Here is a 24699-nt window from a genome sequence, read left to right as displayed (position 1 = left end):
CTTTTGAAATCTAAATGAAGCCCAAGGAGATGGAGGTGCTTTTATGTTCTCTGAAACCGGGCATGGGCTCAGAAAGTGGAGGGACCGCTCTCAGCTCTGACCATCCTGCAGCCTCTCGCTCAGGGCAGTATTACACCTGCGGCCATACGGGCTGATTGACTACGGCCAGGCTCCAGGCTGTTTAGACCCCAGACTCAGATGATCTCTCACTGCCTTTGATCAAGACTCCTCATCCCCGCCTGTGACCCTGGGGAGTAGCTGCAGCCACAGCGTCTCCCTCTGGCCCTCGTCACTCTGCTCAGAGCACTGCTGCTGGCTCAGAGGATGCAATGGGGGAGAGGCAGACACAGCTGTTTTTCCTTTTTGAGACCGTGACAATTGTCTGATTACTTCAGACACCTGCTGCAACATAATGCCCTTGGCTAATTGGCTTTCCCTGTGGCGGACATGGTGGCCTTTCCTCCAACCCGGGGGTGATATTTGGAGCTGTGTCCGTCTCCTGGGAGTTGGGGTATTTTTGCATCTCAGCAGGGAATGAACTGAGCCCAGCTTTGGAATGTCAGCGCTCTGTTCAGGAGCTGGGCTGGCAGCGGGCAGCAAGTGGGTTGGACGTGAGAGTCCTCTGACCTTCCCACGGGAACTTTCCAGCGACTTTCCCATCTAGGGTCAGGTCATTTTAGGATTTTCCTGGGCCGCTGGCACTGTTACTTTGTAAGGCCCCATGCACATCCTGTTGCTGCTACTGCTGCTAAGTTGCTTCAGTCGTGTCCGACTCTGTGTGACCCCATAGATGGCAGCCCACCAGGCTCCCCTGTCCCTGGGATTCTCCAGGCAAGAACACTGAAGTGGGTTGCCATTTCCTTCTCCAATGCATGAAAGTGAAAAGTGAAAGGGAAGTTGCTCAGTCGTGTCCGACTCTTCGTGACCCCATGGACCGCAGCCTACCAGGCTCCTCCATCCATGGGATTTTCCAGGCAAGAGTACTGGAATGGGGTGCCATCGCCTTCTCCGTCACATCCTGTTAAGCAGAACAAAATGCCTCCCCATGGCTCAGTAGATACAATCAGAGGCAACCATGAGAATTCAGAGGCAGATGGCTAGTGGACCTAACATTATATGTATTTTTTTATGGTTATTTATTTCTGGCTGTGCTGGGTGTTTGTTGATGCGCTCAGGCTTGCTTTCCTCTAGTTGTGGTAAGCTGGGGCTCCTTTTTGTTGCAGTACGTGGACTTCTCACTGCCATGGTTTCTCTTGTGGAGCACAGGCTTTAGTACTTGGGGCAAACAGGCTTAGTTGCCCCAGGGCTTGTGGAATCTTCCTGAACCAGGGATCGAACCCGTGTCCCTTGCATTGCTAGGCGGATTCCTGTCCACTGTAGCAGCAGGGAAGTCCCTAATATTATATTTTGTAGATATTTTCATTAAATGTTAATTTCATTTTCTACCGTTTTATTTTTATATTTTGGAGTCGGTATTGGCCTCAAACATCTTTATGCACCCTTGAAACATTTAGGGACTTTGGGCTTTGGCCTTTGGCGTTCTTTGATAAAACTGCCCATCCCCCAGCTTTCCTTCCTAAGATGAGATTTGCCAAGCCCACTGCCAAGCCCACAGAATCCCCAGACACTCACTGAGCACTCGCTTGTGTATTAAATCACAAACTGCTTCCAAACCCTCCTGTGTGTAACATCAAGGGATATTTGTAGAGATTCTTTGTCTTCTCAGCAGAATCAAGGAGCATTTGCTGGACTCCCTTCATCTGTGCAAAATTTGGAATGTGTTCTGAATCCCCTCCTACATATAAAATCAAGAGATATTTGCAGACTGCTCCCTCCTCTGTGTGAAATCAAGGAATATTCACAGAACACCCTCCTATCTGTAGCATCATTAACTGCACACAGAGTTTCCTGTGTTTGGTGCCATGCAATCTTTACAGAGCATCCCTGTTCTAGGTAGAATCTGGGAAATGAACACCTTTCTCCAAGTAGAATAATTAATTGCTTGCAGATCCCTCTCTGGGATAACCAACAGTTTGCAAAACACCTTGGAAAATCAAGGGAGAGTGACACTGCTCTTTTCTATTTATAGAATTATGTAATATTTGTCTCTTCCCAGGTATGAAATCATAAAATGTTTACAGAGCTCTTGCTGTGTATAGAATTTAAGGGTGTTTGATCAACTTTTCCTTCCTGTATATAGAATTATGGACTGTTTTTGAGGAACATTCCTATATATACAGAATCATGGAATGTTTGCAGAGCCCCTTTTTGTGGTTTGAATCTTGTACTGTTTGCAGAACACCTGCTTCTATAAAATCATTGGATATTTGCAGAGCCTCATTGCTTATCATTATGGAATGTCTATAGACCTTACTCTGGAGAAGACAATGGCACCCCACTCCAGTACTCTTGCCTGGAAAATCCCATGGATGGAGGAGCCTGGTAGGTTGCAATCCATGGGGTCGCTAAGAGTCGGACATGACTGAGTGACTTCACTTTCATTTTTCACTTTCATTCATTGGAGAAGGAAATGGCAACCCACTTCAGTGTTCTTGCCTGGAGAATCCCAGGGACAGGGGAGCCTGGTGGGCTGCCGTCTATGGGGTTGCACAGAGTCAGACACGACTGAAGCGACTTAGCAGCAGCAGCATAGACCTTCCTCATCTGTATAAACTCAAGGAATGTTAGCTGAAACCCTGTCTCCTGTGTAGAGTCATGGAATGTTACCTAAGCACGCTCCTCAGTATAGAACTTGACCTATTTCCTCTCCATCCCCACTTACACCTTGGAGGGAGTAAAGAGATAAATGGCCAGGTCATGGTTGTGGGGGGGTCTTGAAGGTCAAATGAAGATTATACTTTCTTCTGTGAGCTAGAGAGAGCCACTAAAGTTTTTTTGATAAAGAGTGACATGATGAAAACTATGTTCCAGGAAGTTTAATATACTGAAGGAAATAAATGGGATAAACTTAAAGGTGGTAGCTTAAAAAACATTTTTCAAAGCAAAGTAAAAATTAAAGTACTGATGCATTTCTACTAAGTGTGATAATCTGTAGTAAACACTTTGATACATTAAAAACTCATTCTCTGTTGTAGGGGTTAGCAAACTACAACTCATGGGCCAAATCTGGCCCACTGCCTATCTTTGAAAATAAAGTTTTATTGGAACACAGCCACATACCTATGGCTGCATCCGTGCTACAACAGCAGAATTAGGTGGCTGTGATGGAGACTGAATGCGCTGCGAAACTAATAATATTTGTTACCTGGCCCTTTACAAAAGAAGTTTGCTTATCCATGCTTTAGAGGGAAAAGAAATACCTTGAAACATTTTTAAAATGATTAAATGAAAGGGGTAATTGTTTGTTTTCTTACAGCAGAGTCAGTTGAGTTCATAAACAGTTTTATTTGTTTAACCGATAGTTGCTAAAAATCTACCATGTGCCAGGCCCAGTTTTAGGCACAAAGAATGCAAAGATGAAAAAGAGACATTTTCTTGTCCTCAAGGAAATGTATAATCTAGCCATAACCATCACATAACTCATACAAAACCAGCTGTGTGACCTTGGGCAGGTTCCTTAATCCTTCTAGACTTAAGTTTCTTCTTCTGTGAATGAGGGTGATAATATCTACCTCAAGGTGTTGTTGTAAGGATTAAGTAAGTTCCTGTTTTACACGGTGCTTAGAATAGCACCTGATACAGAGTAAGTGCTATTTAAGTGCTTGTTTTATTATGTACACACACGGGCATATACACCCACATGCTCTTATGTGCATATAAAACAGTGTGACTGGTGCTCTCATAGAAGTGTCTGACTATTCTACATGGGAGAATTTTATGTCAGGATGTAGTTGAGGAAATAGAAACCGCTCCAGTTATTTTAGTCAGAAACAGATTAAAAAAAAAACAGATATTTATTTATTTGGCTGCACCGGGTCTTCCTCGCAGTATGTGGAATCTAGTTCCATGACCAAGGATTGAATCCGAGGCCCCTGCATTGGGAGCACAGAGTCTTAGCCACTGGACCACCAGCGAAGTCCCAAAAAAGGATCTGATACAGGATTTTGGTGCTTGCAAAAATGCCAGGAGGGCGGGAAGAGTGGTCAGGGTGACTTAATTTTCAGGTTCTTCCACCACGCCGTGTGTCAGAAGTCACCAAACTGCTATTGCTCCTGCCATCACCACCCACCTCCGACTCCTCGCGCCCTCCAAACCGGGGACTAGGTGGTGGACTCCACTGCCCATACTCCTCCCCTCTTCTAGGACTGGCTGGCCAGCTGTCACAGCCACAGGGAGAGGACCACTGCCTCCCTTTCACCCTTCAGATTTCACGCAAATACATCTAGTTGACAGAGCTTAATGTGCCATTGACTTCCTTGTTGCAGGAGAGTCTGGTAAATGTCATTTCAAGCTTTTGAGCCTCTTGCAATAGAAGGAGAGGGAAATCGAGGTCAAGAGCACCCATCTGAGTATCCAGACCCAGAATTCTGGGAGATTTCATGACAGGGAAACAAATTTGAGCTGGGTCTCAAAGGATGAAGAGAGATGAGAACCCAAGGTTTCCAGGAAGCAGAAACAGAGCGTGTAGAGTCATGAAGGCATAAGAAAGCTTAGTAGAGTCCACAGCTATCTGTTGCTGTCACTACTCAGCATCTATTCCACTGGAGCAACTGCACAGTTGGTCTGCCTTTGGTGAGTCACCCTTTTCCACTATCAGCCACATGGTTCATATGAAGCTCCTCTTGCTCCTTGGCTCTAGGGGTGGGCATGTGACCAGGTCCAGCCAATCAGCACCCTCCATCCCCTTAGTCACAGCAACTGGTTCAGGGATGATCATGTGACTGAAAGCAGGCCAATTAGACTTGATCACAAATACTCTTTTTTTGGGTGCAGATCCCTTAGCTGTGGGGACCACCTTCTCAGGGGCTGGTCAACAGATGAATCTGATGAAGCCAACTCAAAGGAAAGCAGAGCTAATATATGGAGAGAAATTGTGTGCTGATGATATTACCCTGAGCCCTTGGATTCAGCTATGCCTGAAGCCATGTAAACTTGCCTCAGACCATTACAGTCATGTAAGGCAATAAATTCCTTTTTCCTTTAAGCCAGTTTGAGTTGAAAGTCCTACTTATACATTAGGTCAAGAGAGTAGTTTACTAGTATCAGAGCCACTACACTGAAGATTTTACAGCAGCATTATTTATAGCAGCCTCCAGCTAAAAACTACCCAAATTCCTGATAACAGCTGATTGGATAAGAAACTGTGGAATACTATTCAGCTGTTAAAATGAATGACTTTCAACCTCACTCCTCAGTATGATTGAATCTCAAATATAATGCTGAACAAAAGAAGTCAGACATAAAAGAATATGCTCTATGATTCTACTTACACAAGTGAGAACCAGTGATGTCCTCTTTCTTAAGTGCTTGTTCAATGGGTATAGTCAGTTTTAAAAATTCAGTGAGCTATACATTTGTGATATGTGTACGTTTCTGTGTGTGTGTTATACTTCAATTAAAAACAAAACGGAAAAACCTCAGCAGGTAGAAAACTGAGGGGACAGGGTTGGGGGAGCGAATGGCAGGCCAGGACTAGGTGGATTCGTGACTGAAATTATGTCATCAGGACTCAGTTTCTCTTTGTTACTCTTCACATGCTGGCTTGATCCCTAGGTGCCACATGTTGACAAAATGGCTGCCATTGCTCCGGCCTCACAACCTTTCATATTTATGTCTAGCATGGCGGGGAAAGTCAGCTCTCCAAAAGCACAAATTTAAATGTCTAGGAATTGAGTCTCATTGGCTCTGATGGGTCTACCCAACGCTGAACCAATTATTACTACCAGAGGAATACAATAGTCTGACTAACCAGGCTAGCTCACCTAACGAGTCAGAAATGGAGTCCAGAGTTCAGAGAACCCAACAGACTGAAAGCAAGAGGAGGAGGAAACTGGAGCTGTTGCAGAAGTAAATGGATGTTAAGTAGCTAAAAAAAAAGTTCAGTAAATACTGGTACTTATACTTCTCCTCCTCCTCCTCTGCTTTCTTCTCGTAGCATTTAGAAAAAATGCCTGGCACCTACTTTGATAGATGTAAATCACTTCTGTCACTGGACACTCGGAAGCGACCCAGGCATGCCCTAGGCCAGGCCGTTCAGGGTAGGAAAAAAGCATCAGAATATAGAAAGGGGGAATGAATCAGTCTTTTGATGGCAAAAAGCGCTCTATAGAATCAATGCTACTGGAGGACTTCTGCTAACTTGTTATGCCAGCTCCTCCTGTCTTACTCTCTTTCTTCAGAGGGATTTCATGGTAGAGGGACAGAACCCTGGAACAATCTCATCATAGAAACTGTGGGTGAGGCAGGAAGTCATGAAATCCTTGTTCACTGCTGCAGAGAGTGTAAATTGGCACACCCGTTTCAGAGAACAATTTGGAAATAGTTCATCAGAAGAGGTGCATTCCTACTGCTCAGCAAGCTGCACTCACATGAATGTGCTCTGGAGAAAGTCTTGCCCTAGTGCGCAGGGCACACGCAGAGCGGCACTGTTATAGAGCCTGTTGCTGCAGCAAACCACCCCAGACGTCATGGTGTAAACGAGGATGACTTGACAGCTGGGGGCTAGACTGTCTGAAGGCTTGCTCTCTCCAGGATCTCACGACTGATGCTGCCTGGCAGTGGGGACCTCTGCCAGGGCCTTGACCAGGGCACCTGGACATGGCCTCTTTACATGGCTGGACTTCCTCAGTGTGGTAGCTAAAGGCTCCCAAGGTGGGTGTTTCAACCAACACGTCAGAAGCCGCATTTCCTCAGAAGTTATGAGCCCTGTCATTTCCACTTCTTTTTCTCGGCTACAAGTGATTCACAGTCCCAGCCAGATTCAAAGGAAGGCAAATTAAAGAAAGTTCCAGAAGAACACGGGAGTGGGAAATATTGTTGGGGCTGCCTTTGTGAGTGGCATTCTGCCAGAGATGCTCATTGCAGCTATGTTTATACTGGGCCACCATCCCTTATCCAAACCCCCTGGGGTCTGATGTGGTTTGCAATTTTGTAAGAATCTCAGAATTTTGAAAGGTAATATGGTATATACACTGAACATTTGCATTACACCCTTTGAGAGGACTGGGTCAACCTCTAAGTAAAAATCTATTTCCTCATATAGGAACATAGGAATATTCATATTAAGTGTGATAAAGACTACAAATAGCTTTCTGTCTAGTAAGGTAAGTTTTGTCACTAGTTCAAGTCAGGTTGAGTTTTACTGCCAAATAAATTATGAAGAAACATTTAAGTTTTAGAATTTTTAGATTTAGAATTGTGGCTTAGGATCTATGGACCAGTAATAACAAAAAAAAAAAAAAAAGAAACAACAAAATAAACATCATTAAGAAATGAATAAACTCCTGCCACATGTTTCATTGCAGCTGTATCTTATAAAAACATGTCGAGAGAAAGCAAATTGCACAAGCGTTTATTCGTGATCAGCTAGGATAAGCCAGGTTGCAAGTGTGCACGCACAGTCACTCAGTTGTGTCCAATTCTCTGAGATCCTGTGGACTGTAGCCCACCAGGCTCCTCTGTTCATAGGATTTTCTAGGCAAGGATACTGGAGTGGGTTGCCATTTCCTCCTCCAGGGGATTGAACCTGACCCAGGGATTGAACCTGTGTCTGCTGAGGCTCTTGCGTAAGCAGGCAGATTCTTTACCACTGAGTCATAAGCCTGATTATATTGAAGTAAAGCGAATAGCCCCTGGGACTTCCCTAGTGGTCGGGTGGCTAAGACTCTGAGCTCCCAATGCAGGGGACCGGGTTCAATCCCTCGTCAGAAAAATAGCTCCCACGTGGCGCAACTAAGAGTTCTGCATGCTGCAAGAAAGATCGAGGGTCCTGTGTGCCATAACCAAGACCCAGCACAGCCAAATGAATAAATAAATAGGTATTAAATAAACAAAATCAAAGTAAACCCAAATAGCCCCTGTATCTCAGAGGCTTAAAAGAAAGTCTTATTTCTTGCTCAGGTTATATGTTCATCCCCGCCCGGTGGGCTCGGGGGAGTTTTTTCCTCTCTTTGGGACTCAACCAGTAGGGCCGCTGGTCTGTGGAGCACTGTGGTGGAGGGGCGGGAGGACCCACTGGCTCTTAAAGCTGCTGGCAAGAAATGATGTCTGTTTCTTCTGCTCTGTGCCTCAGTTTCTTCTAGAAGGGCTGATGGACTACCTAGCTGGAGCTTACCAGGGGGAACCTCCCAGTCAGGGTTTCCTCAGCAGGGGTTTCTGGCACTATAAGTAATCGATGCCAAGACTCCTGGGGCCTGGAAAGCAGTTAGGACATGTCAGCGATCTTTATCTACTCACTGCCCCTGGGAGGGTGAACTCAGCTGTCACCGCTGTGTAATGTTATCACGCCACTGGTGATTAGTATTTATGGATTAGGCAATGGTTTCCTCAGGGCAGGTGCCTGGAACAGGAGAGCTTGAGGGGTTGGGGAGGGCATGGTGCTATTTCTGGCTGGCTCAGACGGTAAAGCGTCTGCCTGCAATGTGGGAGACCTGGGTTCGATTCCTGGGTCGGGAAGATCCCCTGGAGGAGGAAATGGCAATCCACTCCAGCACTCTTGCCTGGAAAATTTCATGGATGGAGGAGCCTGATAGGCTACAGTCCATGGGGTCGCAAAGAGTCAGACACTAGCATGTGAGGCCCAACTGACACTCTCCTGGAATTTCTCCAGGGACCCCCAGGCCCCTCCGCCCTCCACCTTTCTTTAGGTCACTCCTTTCCTCCAAAACCTTCAAGGGCTCCCTATGGCCCACAGAAAAAAAAGTACAGGACTGTAAGAACAGGACAGTTCCCATTGACTGAGAGCCTGCGACACGCCAGACTCTTAACAGACACTCTCTCAAATCCTCACAGCAACCCCAGGAAGAAGGAGCTAAGATTCTCATTTTACAGACGTGGACGTGGAGGCTCTGAGAGGTACAATGACTTGCTAAGGTCATGCAGTCAGGGTCAAAAAGAGGCAGAACTGGTTGGTCACAAGATCTTTCTGACTCCGAGGCCTCTGCTGAGCTACAGGGTCAGGGCCCATTTTCCTTGGAGGAACCAGCTGCTCCAGGCAGGCTGGCCTCCCCTCCCTGCCCCTCGAGCAAGTAGGTCTCAACTCCCTTTCAAAGGCCACCTAGAATCTCACAGGCCACCTCCCCAGACTGCTGTTGTGGGAGTCCTGCATCGTGCTGCAGTTACTCCCTGTCCTGTCCACCGCCACCGGCTGCAGGCACCTTCTCTTAGTCACTTGCGCATTCGTCATGCCCAGATGCGTTCTTTGCACATCTGCTATTAATTCAGCCCTCCTTCAACAATTATTGAGCACCTACCCATTGGAAAGTGAAATTGCTCAGTCATGTCCAACTCTTCGGGACATGGACTGTAGCCTACGAGGTTCCTCCATCCATGGAATTTTCCAGGCAAGAATATTGGAGTGGGTTGCCATTTCCTTCTCCAGAGGATCTTTGCAACCCAGGGACTGAACCCGTGTCGCCCGGAATGCAAGCAGGTGCTTTTACCGTCTGAGCCACCAGGGAAGTGGCTCATCGGGTAAATCTGCCTGCAGGAGGCACAGGAGACAAAGGGTTCGATCCCTGGGTCGGGCAGATCCCCTGGAGGAAGAAATGGCAATCCACTCCAGTATTCTTCCCTGGCAAACCCCATGGACAGAGAAGCCTGGTGGGCTGTATAGTCCATGGGGTCCCAAAGAGTCGGACACGACTGAGTGCTGACGCACGCTGTGTGCCAGGCCCTGTGCTGGGTGCAAAGATTCAGCAGAGAATGAAACAAAATCTCTGACCTCATGGAGCTTATGTTCCAAGAAAAGGAGCAAATAAAGACATACATGTGGTGTCAAGGATGAAAATTAACATGAAGAAAAAGAAACTGGGTAAGGAGATAAAGAGTTCTGGGTGCGGGAAGAAAAATATTTTAGAGGAAAATCTCTTGGAGGAGGTAACATGTGAGCAGAGACCAGAAAGCAGTGAGCTTGTTTGACACAGAGACTGGATAGTGAATGAATGAATGAATGCTTGAGTGAGTTGGAAACCTGACTTGGAGATGAAAGGAGGTGTGGAGGAAAGATTTTACCATCTTTCCCCCCTCCTTCCATTTGCAAAAGTAACCAATCAATGCTCTGTTATTTCAGATGAATCTGGGTGGAGATTGGTCATCAGTATATAGTCCAGATGTGGGAGGGTCTCCCTATCTCTTTTCAAGGGGAACAGGGGAATTCCTTGCCCACCTAGGCTAGGGTAGAGATAGATGGTAAGGGAATCCATCTGCGGAGGACACTTGTTCTGAGTCAGCTAGATCCCTGCCACTCACTTCCTAACTGGAGCCCGTGTTGGATCTGACTCTTTGCAACCCCATGGATCATACACCATCAGGCTCCTCTGTCCATGGGATTCTCCAGGCAATACTGGAATACTGGAGTGGGTTGCCATTTCCTCCTCCAGGGGATCTTCCCGACCCAGGGATCTAATGTCTCCTGCATTGGCAGGCAGGTTCTTACCACTAGCACCACTTGGGAAGCCCACAGAGAGGCCAGACCCTCTTTTTCCCTGTCCCAGCATGGTTAGAGGTACTCAAGTCCCTGAGATCTTTCCACCTAGCAGCATTCTGAGGAAGTCAGTCCTATGAGTATCATTTACCAACATGCAATGATGCAGGGACGGGTTCCAAAGGATTAATCCAAGGATGGTTATTGATTCCACTCACAAATGCAGGGGCACCTCTTCCCTCAGCTTCCAGAACACCCAGCCTCCAACCTCTCTGACTCCTTGGCAGAGTCACAATTTCCTGCTCTGCCATTCAAGGTACACTTCCTCCAGGCTCGGCCCTAGACATTCCCTTTTTTCCTCTGAACCAGCAGCCAATGTTGTATCAAGGTGTGGTTTTAATCTGCATTTTTCAGATGACAAATAAATGCAAGCATCTTTTCATGTGCTTATTGGCCATTGGCATATCTTCTAGCTATTTCCTTCTTTCTTTCTCTTTGGCTGCACCGTGGGGCAAGTGTGATCTTAGTACCCAGAATGAATCCATGGCCCCTGCAGTGGAAGTGTGGAGTCTTAACCACTGGATCACCAGGGAGGTCCCAAAGATATTTTTTAAACCCAGGGGGAAATTTGGGAATTACTGTTGTTGTCCAGTTGCTAAGTCATGTCCACATCTTTGCAGCCCCACGGACTGCAGCACACCAGGCTTCCCTGTCCAAATTTGGGAATGGACTGGATATTACAGTTCACTGTAGTATAACTGATCATTTTCTTAGGTGTAATATTTTTGTGGTTATGTAGGAAAACGTACTTTTTCTTAGGATTTCCTGTGGAAGTACTGAAGCATGAAGTACCAATAAGGCAGCAACTAAAATAATTCAGAAAAAAAAAACTACATGTGAATATAGATAAATCTGAAAAAATAGGGGGAGGGGCAATATAGGGATGAGGGAGTGGGACGAATAAACTACTGGATGTAAGATAGACTCAAAGGTATATTGTACAACATGCGGAACAAAGCCAATATTTTGTAATAACTGTAAATGGAAAGTAACATTTACAAATTGTATACAAATAAATTTGTTTTTAAATCTGGAAAAAGAACAGTCCAGGAGGAGAGTGTACAGTTGTTCCTTGTACTAATCTTTGAACTTTTCTGTGTGTTTGTAAACATTCATTAAAGACAGAGTTAGGAGGGAGGCAGCATTGCATGGTCCAAACAAAAGAAATGGCAGGTCAGATTATTCCAGTTAGTTTGAGATTTCTGATCTAAGGCCTCACCTCTGTATCTCACTTACCCTGCAGTACATCCCTATAGGATGGGCATCCACTGGGCCCATTTCACAGGTAGTGAATAGAGGCTCAAAGGGTGAAGTGACTTGCTCAAGGTCACACAGCCAGTTGAGACCAAGTTAAGATTTGAATTCACTTCTGTCCAAGTCAAAATGTTTGCTTTTCTTTTTTGTTGTTCAAGCCTCTTCTCTCTCATCCAATTTCTCAGGGGTATTGCTCAGCTGAGAACTAGTGTGCATGTATTACTCTAATTCTCACAACAATCTGGTGCAGTCCTTACTGATAATATCCACCATTTTGCAGAGAGGCAGAGAGGTTAAGTAACTTGCCTAAGGTTATGTTCAGCTAAGAATGCAGGAGACAGGAGTCAATGAACCAGGACAGTCTGACTCTAGAGCCCTCATTTAAAGAGCCAAAGAAACACTGTGAAAAGTATAAACCACTTTAGGAATACAAAGCAGGATAACTGTTGGTTTTCACAGAATCCCTGCAAAGTCTTTTCTTCCTCTGACTGCTCTGGCATTCCAAGGGGATACTTGGCTCTGCAGTTCAGCTAGCGGCCCACTGAGGCTGAGGCAGGTTCTACTTTGCCCTGACACTGATAGTAAAGCATTGCTTGGATATGGCCGCATACTATCCCACACAGGAGGATACCAATTTGTCTTCAGGATAGGAATTAGGGTCCAGATGGAATGCTGAGGCACTTAAAATCTACAATCTACTGGTCAAAGGTGGAGAAGGCAATGGCAACCCACTCCAGTACTCTTGCCTGGCAAATCCCATGGACGGAGGAGCCTGGTGGGCTGCAGTCCATGGGGTCGCTAGGAGTCGGACACGACTGAGCGACTTCACTTTCACTGGTCAAGGGTACCTTGAGGGATGGATCATTTTTAAAAGATTTTATTTATTTATTCATTTTTGGCTTATGCGGGCTTTCTCTAGTTGCGGCGAGATGGGGCTTCTTCTTACTGCTGTGGTTTTAGGGTGCGGGCTCAGCAGTTGTCGTGCACGGACGGGCGTAATTACCCCACAGCACGTGGGACCTTCCTGAACCAGGGATCAAACCTATGTCCCCTGCATTGGTAGGTAGATTCGTAACCACTGTCCCATCAGGGAAGTCTGAGTCATTTTTTATTTAATCCCTTACTGCAAGGCTTGGGTGGATTGCTTCTCCATCCAGGAGCCTCACTCTTCATTTGTACAATAGGAATAATAAGAGCACACATCTCAAGGTTGTTGGGGGTGAATTAATGAGGTAAGTAAAGGCCAGTGTCTCTGAAAGGCAAGTCTTCCCTTTGATGACTGTTATCATTAAGCTCCTTAGGAGTCTTTGGGATGTGGAATCTGCCCAGAGCTACAACCTGTCCTTGGATTTTATCCATGCTGGTCTTGAGTCAACCTGGGGTCAGATCAAGCTTTTTTAACCTCAGGGCTTTGGCAACTGCTGTTCACCCTTTGATTTGACTCCTTAGGGAGGGCTTCCCTGACGTTAGTCCCCCTCAAACATATTCTCCTATTTTATTGTGTTCACATCACTTATCAGTACCTGACATTATGAATTGATCTTTCTTTTCTCCTCCCATTTGAGAGAGATTTTGCCTGTTTTGTCCTATGTAGCATCCCGAGCGCCAAGACATGCTCACTCACCCGTCTGACTTGCAATAAACGGTAAACCGAATGGATGATTGAATGAAAGTGTGTACTTAGCCCCCGTGCCTACAATCCCTACTCTCCTGTCGCAGTGGGTGACCAACGTCAGACATTGCAGACTGCCCTGGGCTCCCAGGTTGGGGGCGTCCGACGGGCACTTCAGCGACGCTCCCCAAAATCCAGGGCGGCGGCCGTTCCGGTGAGAGGGGCTGTCGCCATTTGGCGACGTTCCCCGCGGGCCGCCGCGGGGGGCCGCACGGCGTGGGGAGCGCGCCGTGAGCGCGCGCGCGGGTCTTTTGCGACGGTGCCCGGCGGCGCTGGCCCCGCCCCCGGCCCGCCCCCGCGGCCCGCCCCGCCCCGCCCCCGCCGCTGCGCTCTCCGCCGGGCCGCTCAGGCCCCCGCCCGCTTCATGTGGCCGGGCCCGCGGCGGCCGGCGGCTGGGAGGGCGCGGCGGCGGCAAGAGGTGGCCGGCGAGGCCGGGGAGGCGGAGGCCAAGGCCCGCGCGGCGGCGGCGGCGGCGGCGGCGGCGGCGGCCCGGGAGGCGGCGGACGGGGAGCGGCGGGAGCAGGCCCGGCCCGGCGCCCGAGCGGCGGCCCGGCTGCAGCATGCGCGTCCGCCGGGGGCTGCTGCGGCTGCCGCGCCGCTCGCTGCTCGCCGCGCTCTTCTTCTTCTCGCTGTCGTCTTCGCTGCTCTACTTCGTCTATGTGGCGCCGGGTATAGGTAGGAGCGGGATCCGGGGCCCCGGGGTGGGGGGTGCCGTTCTGATCTCCTGGGGGGGGGAACTCCGGGAACCCACCGCCCCGCCCCGGGGGACCCCGGCTTTCGGAGGACACCCGGCTGGGAGGCGACTCGGAGCCTGGCGCTTGGAAGACCAGGGGGAATCCGGCCCGATCCTCGGGAGACCCCCCCTCCCCCCGCCACACGCCGGGCCCTCGGGGGATCAGGACCTTCCCGCCCTCTGAACCCCGACGGGCTCCGGAGCCCCCCATCCCCCCGTCAGCCTCCCGCCCACCCCCTGCCCTCCTTCAGCCCCATCTCCCCGCGCTAACCCTACGGTGCCTTCGCGCGCGCGCACACACACACCGACACACACACACACACACACACACACACCCTCTTCGTGCTGGGACGCCCCCTGTTCTGGCCCTGGCCTCCCCAGAACCCCCACTTCCCGCTGCTCGCCTCGAGAGCTCCCGCCCCGGGGTCTCCTCCAGCCCCGGTTCCCGGCATTCCGCGGACCTCGAACCCCCCCCGCAGCCCGCCCGCCCCTCCCCGCGGAGCCCGGGTGCTGGGGTCTCCCGGAGTCCCACCATCCCGGTTCCCATCCATCCTTCTCTCCGCTCGCCGGCGACTCTACCGTTTCCTGCTCGCTCCCCGCCCCCCCCGCCCTTTCTTCCCTCCACTTTCCCGGGTTACATCCTCCTCCTGGTCCTCCGCCCCAACGCACACATCCTCCTCCGAATGGCCAGATCCCTTTCCTCGCCGGGGGCCATCCTCCCGCTCCCCCCGAGTTCCACCCCCCCATTCAATCTGCAAGCCCCGGAGCGTCCCACGCCGCCACTCCATCCCCTCCCCTGCCCCGCCTACCCCCAAGGGCACACCCTTGTCATTCCCGCTCCCCGCCCTCCTGCCTATCTTTCCCCAGCCCTCACCACCCCTCTCTGGTCCTCAGCCAGTCTCTTCTCAGCTGAAGTCTTGGGGGAAGGGGTGCTGTTGTGGCCTCTTCCTTTCTTCCCTTCTTTCACTTCTGGCCTCTCTGGCGTTAAGGGTAGAAGGGGACCTGTTCTGGGGTGGGGGCGGGGGTGGACGGCCCTAGAGGAGGGGCTGTGACGAGGGCCTTGGGGAAATGGTGCAGGTGGGAAGGAGGAGCGTGGAGAAAAGATGGAATGGATGCTGATTCTTCTCTCAAAGGCTTAGCCTTTAAAGGAAAGGCAGCTCTGGAGAAACTGAGCCCTGCCCAAGTAAAGGCTGTCTAAGACCACAGAGCAGACATCAGGGAGGAGAAGAAAGATACCAGAAGGAAGTAGCAGCGTGAGGGTTAAGGTCAGGGAACTTGGAGGTCAGACTTGGATTGTGGTCCCTGCCCAGTATGACCTTGAGCAAGTTACTTAGCCTCAGCTTTTCTCCTCTGTAAAATGGGGGTGTGCATTAGGATGAAAAAACCTCGTAGGGTTTTAAAGCTGGAAGTAGATAAATACCCTTTTAAGGTACTTACCATTGTACTTGATGCTTGGAGAGTTTTAAAAGAAACAGCTATTGTATGTAGCTTTTGAGAAAGAAGAGAGTAGATGGAAGGTTTGTATTTGCCTGACTTGGCATGAAAGGTGAGAAATGATCAGAAGATGCTGTTGGAGGTGGGGCAGTTTTGCTCTAAAGAGTCTGGATTATTTGGATGTTAGGAAAGGGTTGATGGTTTAACTAGAGAAAAACCCTTTAGGATTGAAGTAATGATTAGTGCCTTTTTGTTGACCTGTCAACACTGAACTAGCTGAAGAGAGATATTTCCAGATACAGCATAAGATTCTTTCCTGATTTTTTTTTTTTTGAAGAGCATATTTCATTGGTTAATATTGATGATTTGAACTGCAAACTCGATCCTCGAAAATAGAACAGGTAACATCAGGTTGCTGTGACAGTTGGTGTTTTAGGAGAATCATCTCCCTCTGGGAAGGAACTGTGGGTGGCCTGGTGAGGTAGGAATTTGGGCAGAATAAGAACAGGTGAGTAATTAGGGGAATTAATTGAGAAAAGAGTTCATTAGCATATTGGATATTAGTCTCTAATAAAAATGAGTGTAAAATGATGGATTTGAACCCAGAGGCAATCTTGGAGCCATAAGCCCTTTTGTGAAAGGAACAGGTTTTCTCCTGGTGTTGGTGCATATATCAACTATGTCTAAATGGAAAAATATATCCCACTGGGTTGGTAATCACCCTGTTGATTAGAGAGATTAGAAGCAAAGAGAGATTCTGAAACAAAATGGAACTTATCAACTTAATTAAAATTCTTCAGAGGTAGATTTTTAGGTCACTGGAACCCCAGTGTAAAGCAATGGGCTCTACCACACTTCAATTCCTACCTCACTGGTAACTGAAAAAGATGGAAATCACTGAAATAGTCACTAATTTCTCCTTAAGTATAAGTCTTCTAAAGGGCAGATCAACTTAGGATTCAACTTCTGTTAGTTGGAAAAGGGGAGTGGTGGGAAGGATGTGGAGTGGTTTTCGGATTCTCACATTGAGGAGTTTGGTAGTTTTCTTTATCTTGGCTTTCCTGTTAACCGACTTAATTTTTTAAAATCAGCTTTGGACAGAGTGGCAAATCTTTTCAAAAGGTTAAGGCAAACTAGAGAAAGAGAAGCTTTTTATATGCCTTGGGCTGTGAAGACTTTATTTGAGACAATTATTAAAATAGCTTAGAAAATAATATTAGATGATATTCATGTGAAATTTCCATTTTTGCAGGTCAAAATCAGTTGTATGTCGGCAGTTTGATATAGCTCAACCTAATACATTTTCAACTAATGACAATTCTGTGTTCTGGCATAACGGGAAGTATGAGACTTGTATTTCCTTCCAGGTTTAATTTTTCCAGTCCTGCTTTTGGTTTGCTTTGTATACCCTGTGGCCACGTTGTGCTCGAGGGCTAAAGGGAAGTCCTTAATCCAAGAGTGTGTTACAGCTATACTTGGAAATAGGCAGACTTGAATTTGAGATGTGAGAAAAATCACATTAGTTATAAATATTTTAAAGTTGCTCACATGTAATATAGCCCAGCTACAGTTTCAGCATAACTATTGTTGATATTTTTGAGATCTAACGCTGGCTCTCAATATCAGTGACCCATATAGTCTGAGAGTGAAGGGAAATTTTCCTGGGCTGGGGGGTCATCTGAAATGGGGGTTCCTGGTACCATTTGACTTAGAAAATTGGATGTGAGGAGGATCACTAAATAGGGCTATAATGTGTTTGTAACAAATACAGAGTGCTCTTAGCTACTTTGATATCCCCATGCTGATCCGGTTTAAGTAATTTAAAAATACGGCTCCGTTGGCCATTATGTTTTTGTTATTAAATCAAAAGTAGTGTTTTAACATCAGCAGCTTAAAAGTAGAAATGAAAAGGATGGGGCAGAAGTGTCCAGGAGGTGGGGGTTTTGAAAAAGGAAGAGGAAAGGAATGTGGTTAGGAAAGTGCATAGGTGCCTCTTCTCTGTAGCCCCCTCGCCCCTGCAGCCTGAGTGGTTACTGTTGATTTCATCACTTGTTTCACCTGCACTGTTGAAATATCCCTGTTCCTTTCAGAATTCTGGAGAGAACTTTGGACTTATTTATGATCTTTTAACTTAGAAAAAATCCGAGAGCTCAGAGTACCTCTGTTCCAGTCTGACCGGGTCTTTTAGAAGATAAGTGAACTATTTATGGATGTACATTTGAAGGGCTGATTTTTAAACTCTTATGAAGTTTATGGTGCTGTCACATGGGAAGGTTGTTACAGCAGTTACGCACGTTTGCAAATCGTTTCAGTTACTGAATTTGAGACATGCCTGTGCGTTGTTAGAGCAGTAGTTTATATACTGAGGACATTTTATTAAAGTTCCTCTGTTTAATTTTGCTTTTGATTATTGAGGAAAAGAAAGGAGGAGTGATTTTTCCCTTTGGGCCTGCTTAGTTCCAAGACAAGTTTGATGTATGGTTGGCTTTTGGAAGGCAGAAATCAGTCATTTCAGTCCCACCTGATTTGACCAGATGACCTTGAGCAAGTTCCCTTGATTCTTTGATCTTATCCTTGGCCACAAAACAAAGCTGTTTGAAAAACAAGAACTGCGTCTTAGCCAAACTTCTAGTGAGTTTTTTTGTATAGAAAGTTGATAATTCATGTGCATTCTATATGAGATTTGGACCTAAGATTCTAGGTAAGATACATGTTTTATATAATCAAATGCAACCTTTTCTAGTAACCCCAGGAAAATTTCAGATCCCTTCCTAAGTGTAGTATGAAAATTGTTGTTCTTCCTCACATGCAGGTGGCCTCAAAATGCTTGGGTGCACTTAGTTCCTGAGCTTTTCTGGAGTGAAATAGGCACTGTGAATGTGGGTTATTTAGAGAATTAAAAGGCACCACCCTGTTAAAGGACCTGCTTCTCCCCAGTGGCTGGTTCACTCAGATATTTCCTCTGAGTATTACATTGTATCAGTCTTCTTAGAAGGAAAGCACATTTGGAGAGCAGATTGAGGTTATAAAACTGAACAGCAGCACATTTGACCAGGATTTTGGTAATATTTTATGTCTTCCTGCAGAAGTTTGCTATGTTGGAAACAAAGTCTTAGGTTTGAAGTTGAAGTCTCTTGATCAGTGAAAATGTGCTGGTCCCAGACAGACTTGGGAAGCAGTGTTCAGACAGTATCAGTTGCCATTCCAGGGCCTCAATACTCCAACCAGTAGCTAATTCTGCTCCGACCCTGACATTTCCCCCAGTGAGCTTGACAGGCCAGTGGGAGCTGCCTATAATATGGCAGGAAGGAGGGTCTCCTTGTGTGGCCACGGCTCTTTAGAGCTCTCCAAGACTGTGGAACACCAAAGCCACAGAAGCTGAAGTGCTGCCTTGCTTCCGTGAGAATCTGCCTGCAGTGTAGGAGACCTGGGTTTGATCCTTGGGTCGAGAAGGTTCCCTTGGAGAAAGGGAATGGCTACCCACTCCAGTATCATTGCCTGGAGAATCCCATGGACAGAGGAGCCTGGCAGGCTACAGTCTATGGGGTCCAAAAGTTGGACACAACTGAGTGACTTAACACTAATTTTGCAGCTTTTATTTTTTTAAAGATTTTTCTGGTGTGGACCATTCTTAAAGTCTTTATTGAATTTGTTGCAACCTTGCTTCTGTTCTACCTTTTGGTTGTTTGTCCATGAAGCATGTGGGATCATCTTAGCTCCCTGACCAGCGATCAAACCCGCATCCCCGGCATTGGAAGGCAAAGTTTTAATTATTGGACCACCACGGAAGTCCCAGCAGCTTTTTAGATCATGGAAGATATGTTGTGCACATCCAGATGCACAACAAAGCAAATAGAACTTCAGCAAGTGAGAAGTAGGCAGGCACTGTGATGCTGCAGAGGCCTGCCAGAGAATGAGAGAGACAACTAGTGGTTAACATTAGTCAAGATGAAGGTTCAGTTCAGTTCAGTCACTCAGTCATGTCTGGCCCTTTGCGACCTCCATGGACTGCAGCATGCCAGGCCCCCCTGTCCATCACCAGCTCCCGGAGTTGAAGGCTAATCAGAAGCAGAAGGTTAAACAGAAGCAAACAGATTGGGTGTTGGCTTCAAAGACGTTCAAGGAGATAAAAAGAGGCAGGCCTGTGTACACTATCAGTGAAAGAGCAGTTATTCTTTCAGTTCTGTTCAGTTCAGTTGCTCAGTCGTGTCCGACTCTTTGTGACCCCAGGGACTGCAGCACACCAGGCCTCCCGGTCCATCACCAACTCCTGGAGTTTACTCACACTCATGTCCGTTGAAGTCAATGATGCTATCCAACCATCTCATCCTCTGTCGTCCCCTTCTCCCGCCTGCAGTCTTTCCCAGCATTGGGGTCTTTTCAGATGAGTCAGTTCTTCACATCAGGTGGCCAAAGTATTGGAGTTTCAGCTTCAACATCAGTCCTTCCAATGAATATTCAGGGCTGATTTCCTTTAGGGTGGACTGGTTTGAGTTATTCTTTAGCTTCCAGATTTTTGACTGCTTTTTAAGCCCAGATTGAGTCATTAACTTGTCCAAAGTTGAGAATTACAAAATATCCCTGAGGCACATAACATTCGATTGAAAAGATAAGGTTAATCATGAGAAACACCTAGAGAAAAATTGAAGATAGTACGTAATGTAATCAACTGATGCTTCCCTTGTAGCTCAGTCAGTAAAGAAACTGCCTACAATGCAGAGAGCCAGGTTTGATTCCCAGGTTGGGAAGATCCCCTGGAGAAGAAAATGGCAACCCACTCCAGTATTCTTGCCTGGAGAATCTCATGGAGAGAGGAGCCTGGCAGGCTACAGTCCATGGGGTTGCAAGAATTGGACATGACTTAGCAAGTGAACCACCACAACCAGCTAATCAACCTCTAAATTCTGTGATACTAGCTGTTGATGAGGTGGAGGTTCAGATATAGGCATTCATTCACTGATTGAATAAGTAGTGTCTTTGGATTGCTGCCCCTCTTGTCAGATATTCTTGGGTATTGGGCAGTCTAGAAATGAGTAAGGAGGAACATTTCTGCCATCCTGGTGCTTTCATTCTGGTGGGACGTTTTTCCCCTTTGTGGTGCTTTTATTCTGTTGGGGAGACGGGCCAATATGCAAGATAATTTTGGATAGTGGTAGGAGTAACTGAGGGTCTATTTTAGACTGAGTGGTTAGGGACAGCTTCATTAAAGAGGTAATATTTGACTTGAAGGGTAGAACTGGCCACTCTCAGGTCTGGAGATTAGGGTGGTGATGGGGGTGTCACGCATATGTGAAGGCCCTGAGGCAGAACCCCTAGTGAAGGTTGACTGCATTTTTATAATGACAGGAAGTAGTAGGAAGTGAGCTTAGAAAGACCGTAGGGGTCAAGCCGCCAAGACCCTCTAGGCCGAGGTAAGGGCCATAGGATGAAGGTGAACTAGAGGCTCAGACAGCAAAGAATCTGCCTCCGATGAAGGAGACCCGGGTTTGATCCCTGGGTTGGGAAGATCCCCTGGAGAAGGGCATGGCTACCCACTCCAGTATTCTGGCCTGGAGAATTCCGTGGACAGAGGAGCCTGGCGGGTACAGCCCATGGGGTCACAAAGAGTCGGACTCGACTAACACTGGAGTTAACTGTTAGACATCAATCAGACCTGGATTTGAGTCAACTCTGACTGAGCAGGCAAACGATTTTCAGTTTTCCCATCTGCCCGATGGAGTATACCATCTTCCTCAGGGTTGCTGTGAGAATTGAGTGGAATATGCATGGAAGGGGGCTTGGCACAACAGTGGATAGGCTCAGAATTGTTATATTTTGTTATAACCATAGGAGATGTCCTACCATAGGACATGTCCTCTTGGCCTAATGCTAGTGCTAAACTCAGAGGAGGGTGGGGCACCAGTCCGACTTGACCAATAACTAGATGGAAGCCTTTATTTCAGTTTTCCCATCTATAAACTGAAGCAGTGAACTCAAGTACAGATGCCAGGGTCCCTCTTAGACCCGAAGTTCCATAGTTCTGAGATGAGTTCTGTCAAGTAAAGATACCCCATTTATTAATTAAAAAGTTCAGACCACTCATTCACTTGGTTTCCCACCTTTAGTGAAATTCTGTGAAGTGTCAGTGTGTAACCATCAGACATGGTTGTAAGTGTGTAACCATCATGAGGACATCTGCCCTGAAAATAAGACTTAGAAATGTTTGCACCGAAGTCTGTCTTTGAAATCATTGTGACAAAGAATGGTCAAAGGGAAAAAACCCTAAAGAATTCTATGGAAATACCTTTGGGATGGTACAGCTTTTTTTTTTTTTTTTTTTTTAAATCTTCTTTCTTTCTTTTCCCCCTTTTTGTCTCCTGGGTAATCCTTTTAAGTTTTAATCTGCTAAATCAGTTTTTTTCCCCTCTAGCTTCACACTTTTGCTTTTAAACATGAAATGGAGCCCTGGACTCATTAGTTTCTGCTCCATCTTCAGTCCTCTAGGTAATTGGATGTTAAATGAAAAATGAATATTACATTTTGACCCAGTAATTCTTTTTAATATTGTGGCTTATAGCGAAGAGCATTCATACCTCCTACTGATCCCAAGCCTGGGAATCACACTGAATAATTTAAAGTGGTGTCTCTTCTCAGATTCCACCCCTTCCCACCCCTTTTGTTAGTTTGAGTGAGTAATTATTAGACTATGAGTAGTGTTCCGCCTCCTTCCCAGGTGACAGAGAGAGATACCCAGGTACTTAGCCATGACTAGAAGGAAAGCTGGTCATTGTTCTGAAGTACCTTAGTTACCATCATCAATTATGAACAGTTCTCTGAGGCGATTAGTAGCGTGATTATAATGATGAAAAATGTTGTGGAGTGTCACGTACAGGGACGTCTAGATTGTAGGACAGTTCAGTGTCGTGCTTTAAAACTTCACCTAGAAGTGTGCTAGTGAGCACAGCAGCACAGCAGTTTATTATTTTTATTAAAGAGCTGTAAAACATTTCAATATCCATGGAGAAGGAATTTTTTTCACCCCAAGTGGTCCTAAAAGTATGATTAATAGACACTTAAACTTTTTGCTTAATTTTCAGGTGTTGGGAACTGCTAGTTGCCCCATTGTGAGGAGGTGTGCTTTTTAAGCACTAAGCTTAAATTATACTCACGATTGTGATGTTTATCAGTATTTTCTGATTGGTAGACTATTGGCTTTTAAAGGCCAGAAAATAGGATTTTCTTAAATGTTGTGTTGTGGTCTTGTTTGTGTAGTTTAAAACAAATAATCCTTTATTCTCTTGCAGAAAAATGGAAAAAAAAAAAAACCAATTGCCAATTTAGGAAAGTTAAACCAGGTGGGCCAGAGGTGATGGTAGACTGACCTCAGGATTCTCGACGTACCTATTGTAAATCTTTGTATTTTAAATAAACCCGTTTAATCATTTAACTTTTAAAGAGAAACTCATTCTCTCCATATCTTCATAATCTGTGGAGTCACGATAGGGAGGTTCTCTGGGTTGTCCTGTCCTTGTGTTTAGCACACGAGATGCACTTAAATATTAATTGAAATGAATGGAGAAACTGTTGTGTGGTCAAACTAGCCTCTTTGTTTTTGGATTGTGTTTAACCTGGGGAAAGAGTCGCTTCTTCAGTTAATCCTTATTTTGAGTTTTAACGGGGTTGAGGGGAGGGAGTTTGAGAAGAGACACCAATTTAAATTATTCAGTGATTTTGTGATTTTGGTATTCACTTTGCCTGAAACAACTCTGTCCTTTTTTTTCCCCCTTGCTATTTCTCTGTGGTAAAATGTTTCTGGCATGAAATTTGCCGTGTATTTTGGTAATTTAGATGTGCAATTCAGTGGCATTAATTGCATGCACAATGTTAAGCAACCGGGACCACTATTTCCAAAAATTTCTGTTGCCCCAAACAGAAATTTGCTTCCCATTAAGCAATAACTCCTCGTCCACTGGCCCAGCCCCCAGCTGCTAATCTGCGGTGCCTGTGACTGCCCCAGGTGCCTCGTGTAAGCGGAGTTGCCCGATATCTGTCCCTTAGAGTCTTCCCTGCTCACTTGGCAGAATGTTTGCTGGTTCACTCCTAGAATAGCATGTGTCAGAACTGTATTCTTTTTGTGTGTGAATACTATTCCATCATGTGAATCACCCCGTTTTGTTTTCTCATCTGTTGACAAACACCTGAGTTGCTTCCACCTTCTGGCTGTTGTAAATAGCACTGCTGCAGGTGTTGGCACACACGGATCTGTTCGAGTCCCTGCTTTTAATTCTTGGAGTATTTACCTGGGAGTGGAATGGCTGGGTCCTATGGTAATTCTAGGGCTTCCCAGGTGGCTCAGTGGTAAAGAATCTGCCTGCCAAGCAAGAGATGTGGGTTTGACCCCTGGGTCAGGAAGATCCCCTGGAGAGTTAGAAATGGCAACTCACTCCAGTATCCTTGCCTGGAAAATTCCATGGACAGAGGAGCCTGGCGGGTTACATTGCATGGTCGCAAAAGAGTTGGACATGATGTAGCAACTAAACAGTAACAGTACAAGGGTAATTCTGTTTCATTCTTTGCGGAGCTGCTGGACTTTCCCCAGTGACTTTTCTCCAGCCTTGCAGCCAACACTTGCTTTCTGAGTGTGTATTTTTTTAAGTGTAAGACATCCCCATAGGTGTGAAATGGTAGCTCGAGTGAGTAATGAGGTCGAGCATCTTTGCATGTGTTTATTGGCTATTTTTTAAAAAATATTTATTTTAATTTATTTGGCTGCATAGAGTCTTAGTTGTGGCACGTGGGAACTAGTTCCCTGACCAGGGATCGAACCCAGCCCCCCTGTATCGGGAGCACAGAGTCCTAGCCACTGGACCACCAGGGAATTACCTTATTGGCTATTTGTATATCTTGTTTAGTGAAAGGTCTGTTCAGGTTCCCTTACCCTTTTTGTTTATTTATTTATTTTTCCTTTTACCCTTTTTTTTCTTTTACCCTCCTTATATTGGATTGTCTATTGTTAAGAGCCCT

The 24699-nt window shown here is 46.4% G+C and overlaps 1 protein-coding gene across 1 annotated transcript in view; it reads left to right on the top strand.

The window, feature by feature from the left end:
• The first annotated feature begins 13888 nt into the window (after window positions 1–13888).
• The window catches only part of B4GALT5 (beta-1,4-galactosyltransferase 5), a 75142-nt gene continuing 64331 nt past the window's right edge, over window positions 13889–24699 (top strand). Inside the window, exon 1 of the mRNA XM_012189329.4 lies at window positions 13889–14204. Within this exon, the coding sequence (XP_012044719.2) occupies window positions 14090–14204 (115 nt within the window). The 5' untranslated portion in view covers window positions 13889–14089. The remainder of the gene's footprint in view (window positions 14205–24699) is intronic.

The sequence above is a fragment of the Ovis aries genome, chromosome 13 (assembly GCF_016772045.2).
Source record: "Ovis aries strain OAR_USU_Benz2616 breed Rambouillet chromosome 13, ARS-UI_Ramb_v3.0, whole genome shotgun sequence".
NCBI lineage: Eukaryota > Metazoa > Chordata > Mammalia > Artiodactyla > Bovidae > Ovis > Ovis aries.
Note: the sequence above shows the minus strand (reverse complement) of the source record. Positions and strands in the feature narration are given on the sequence as shown.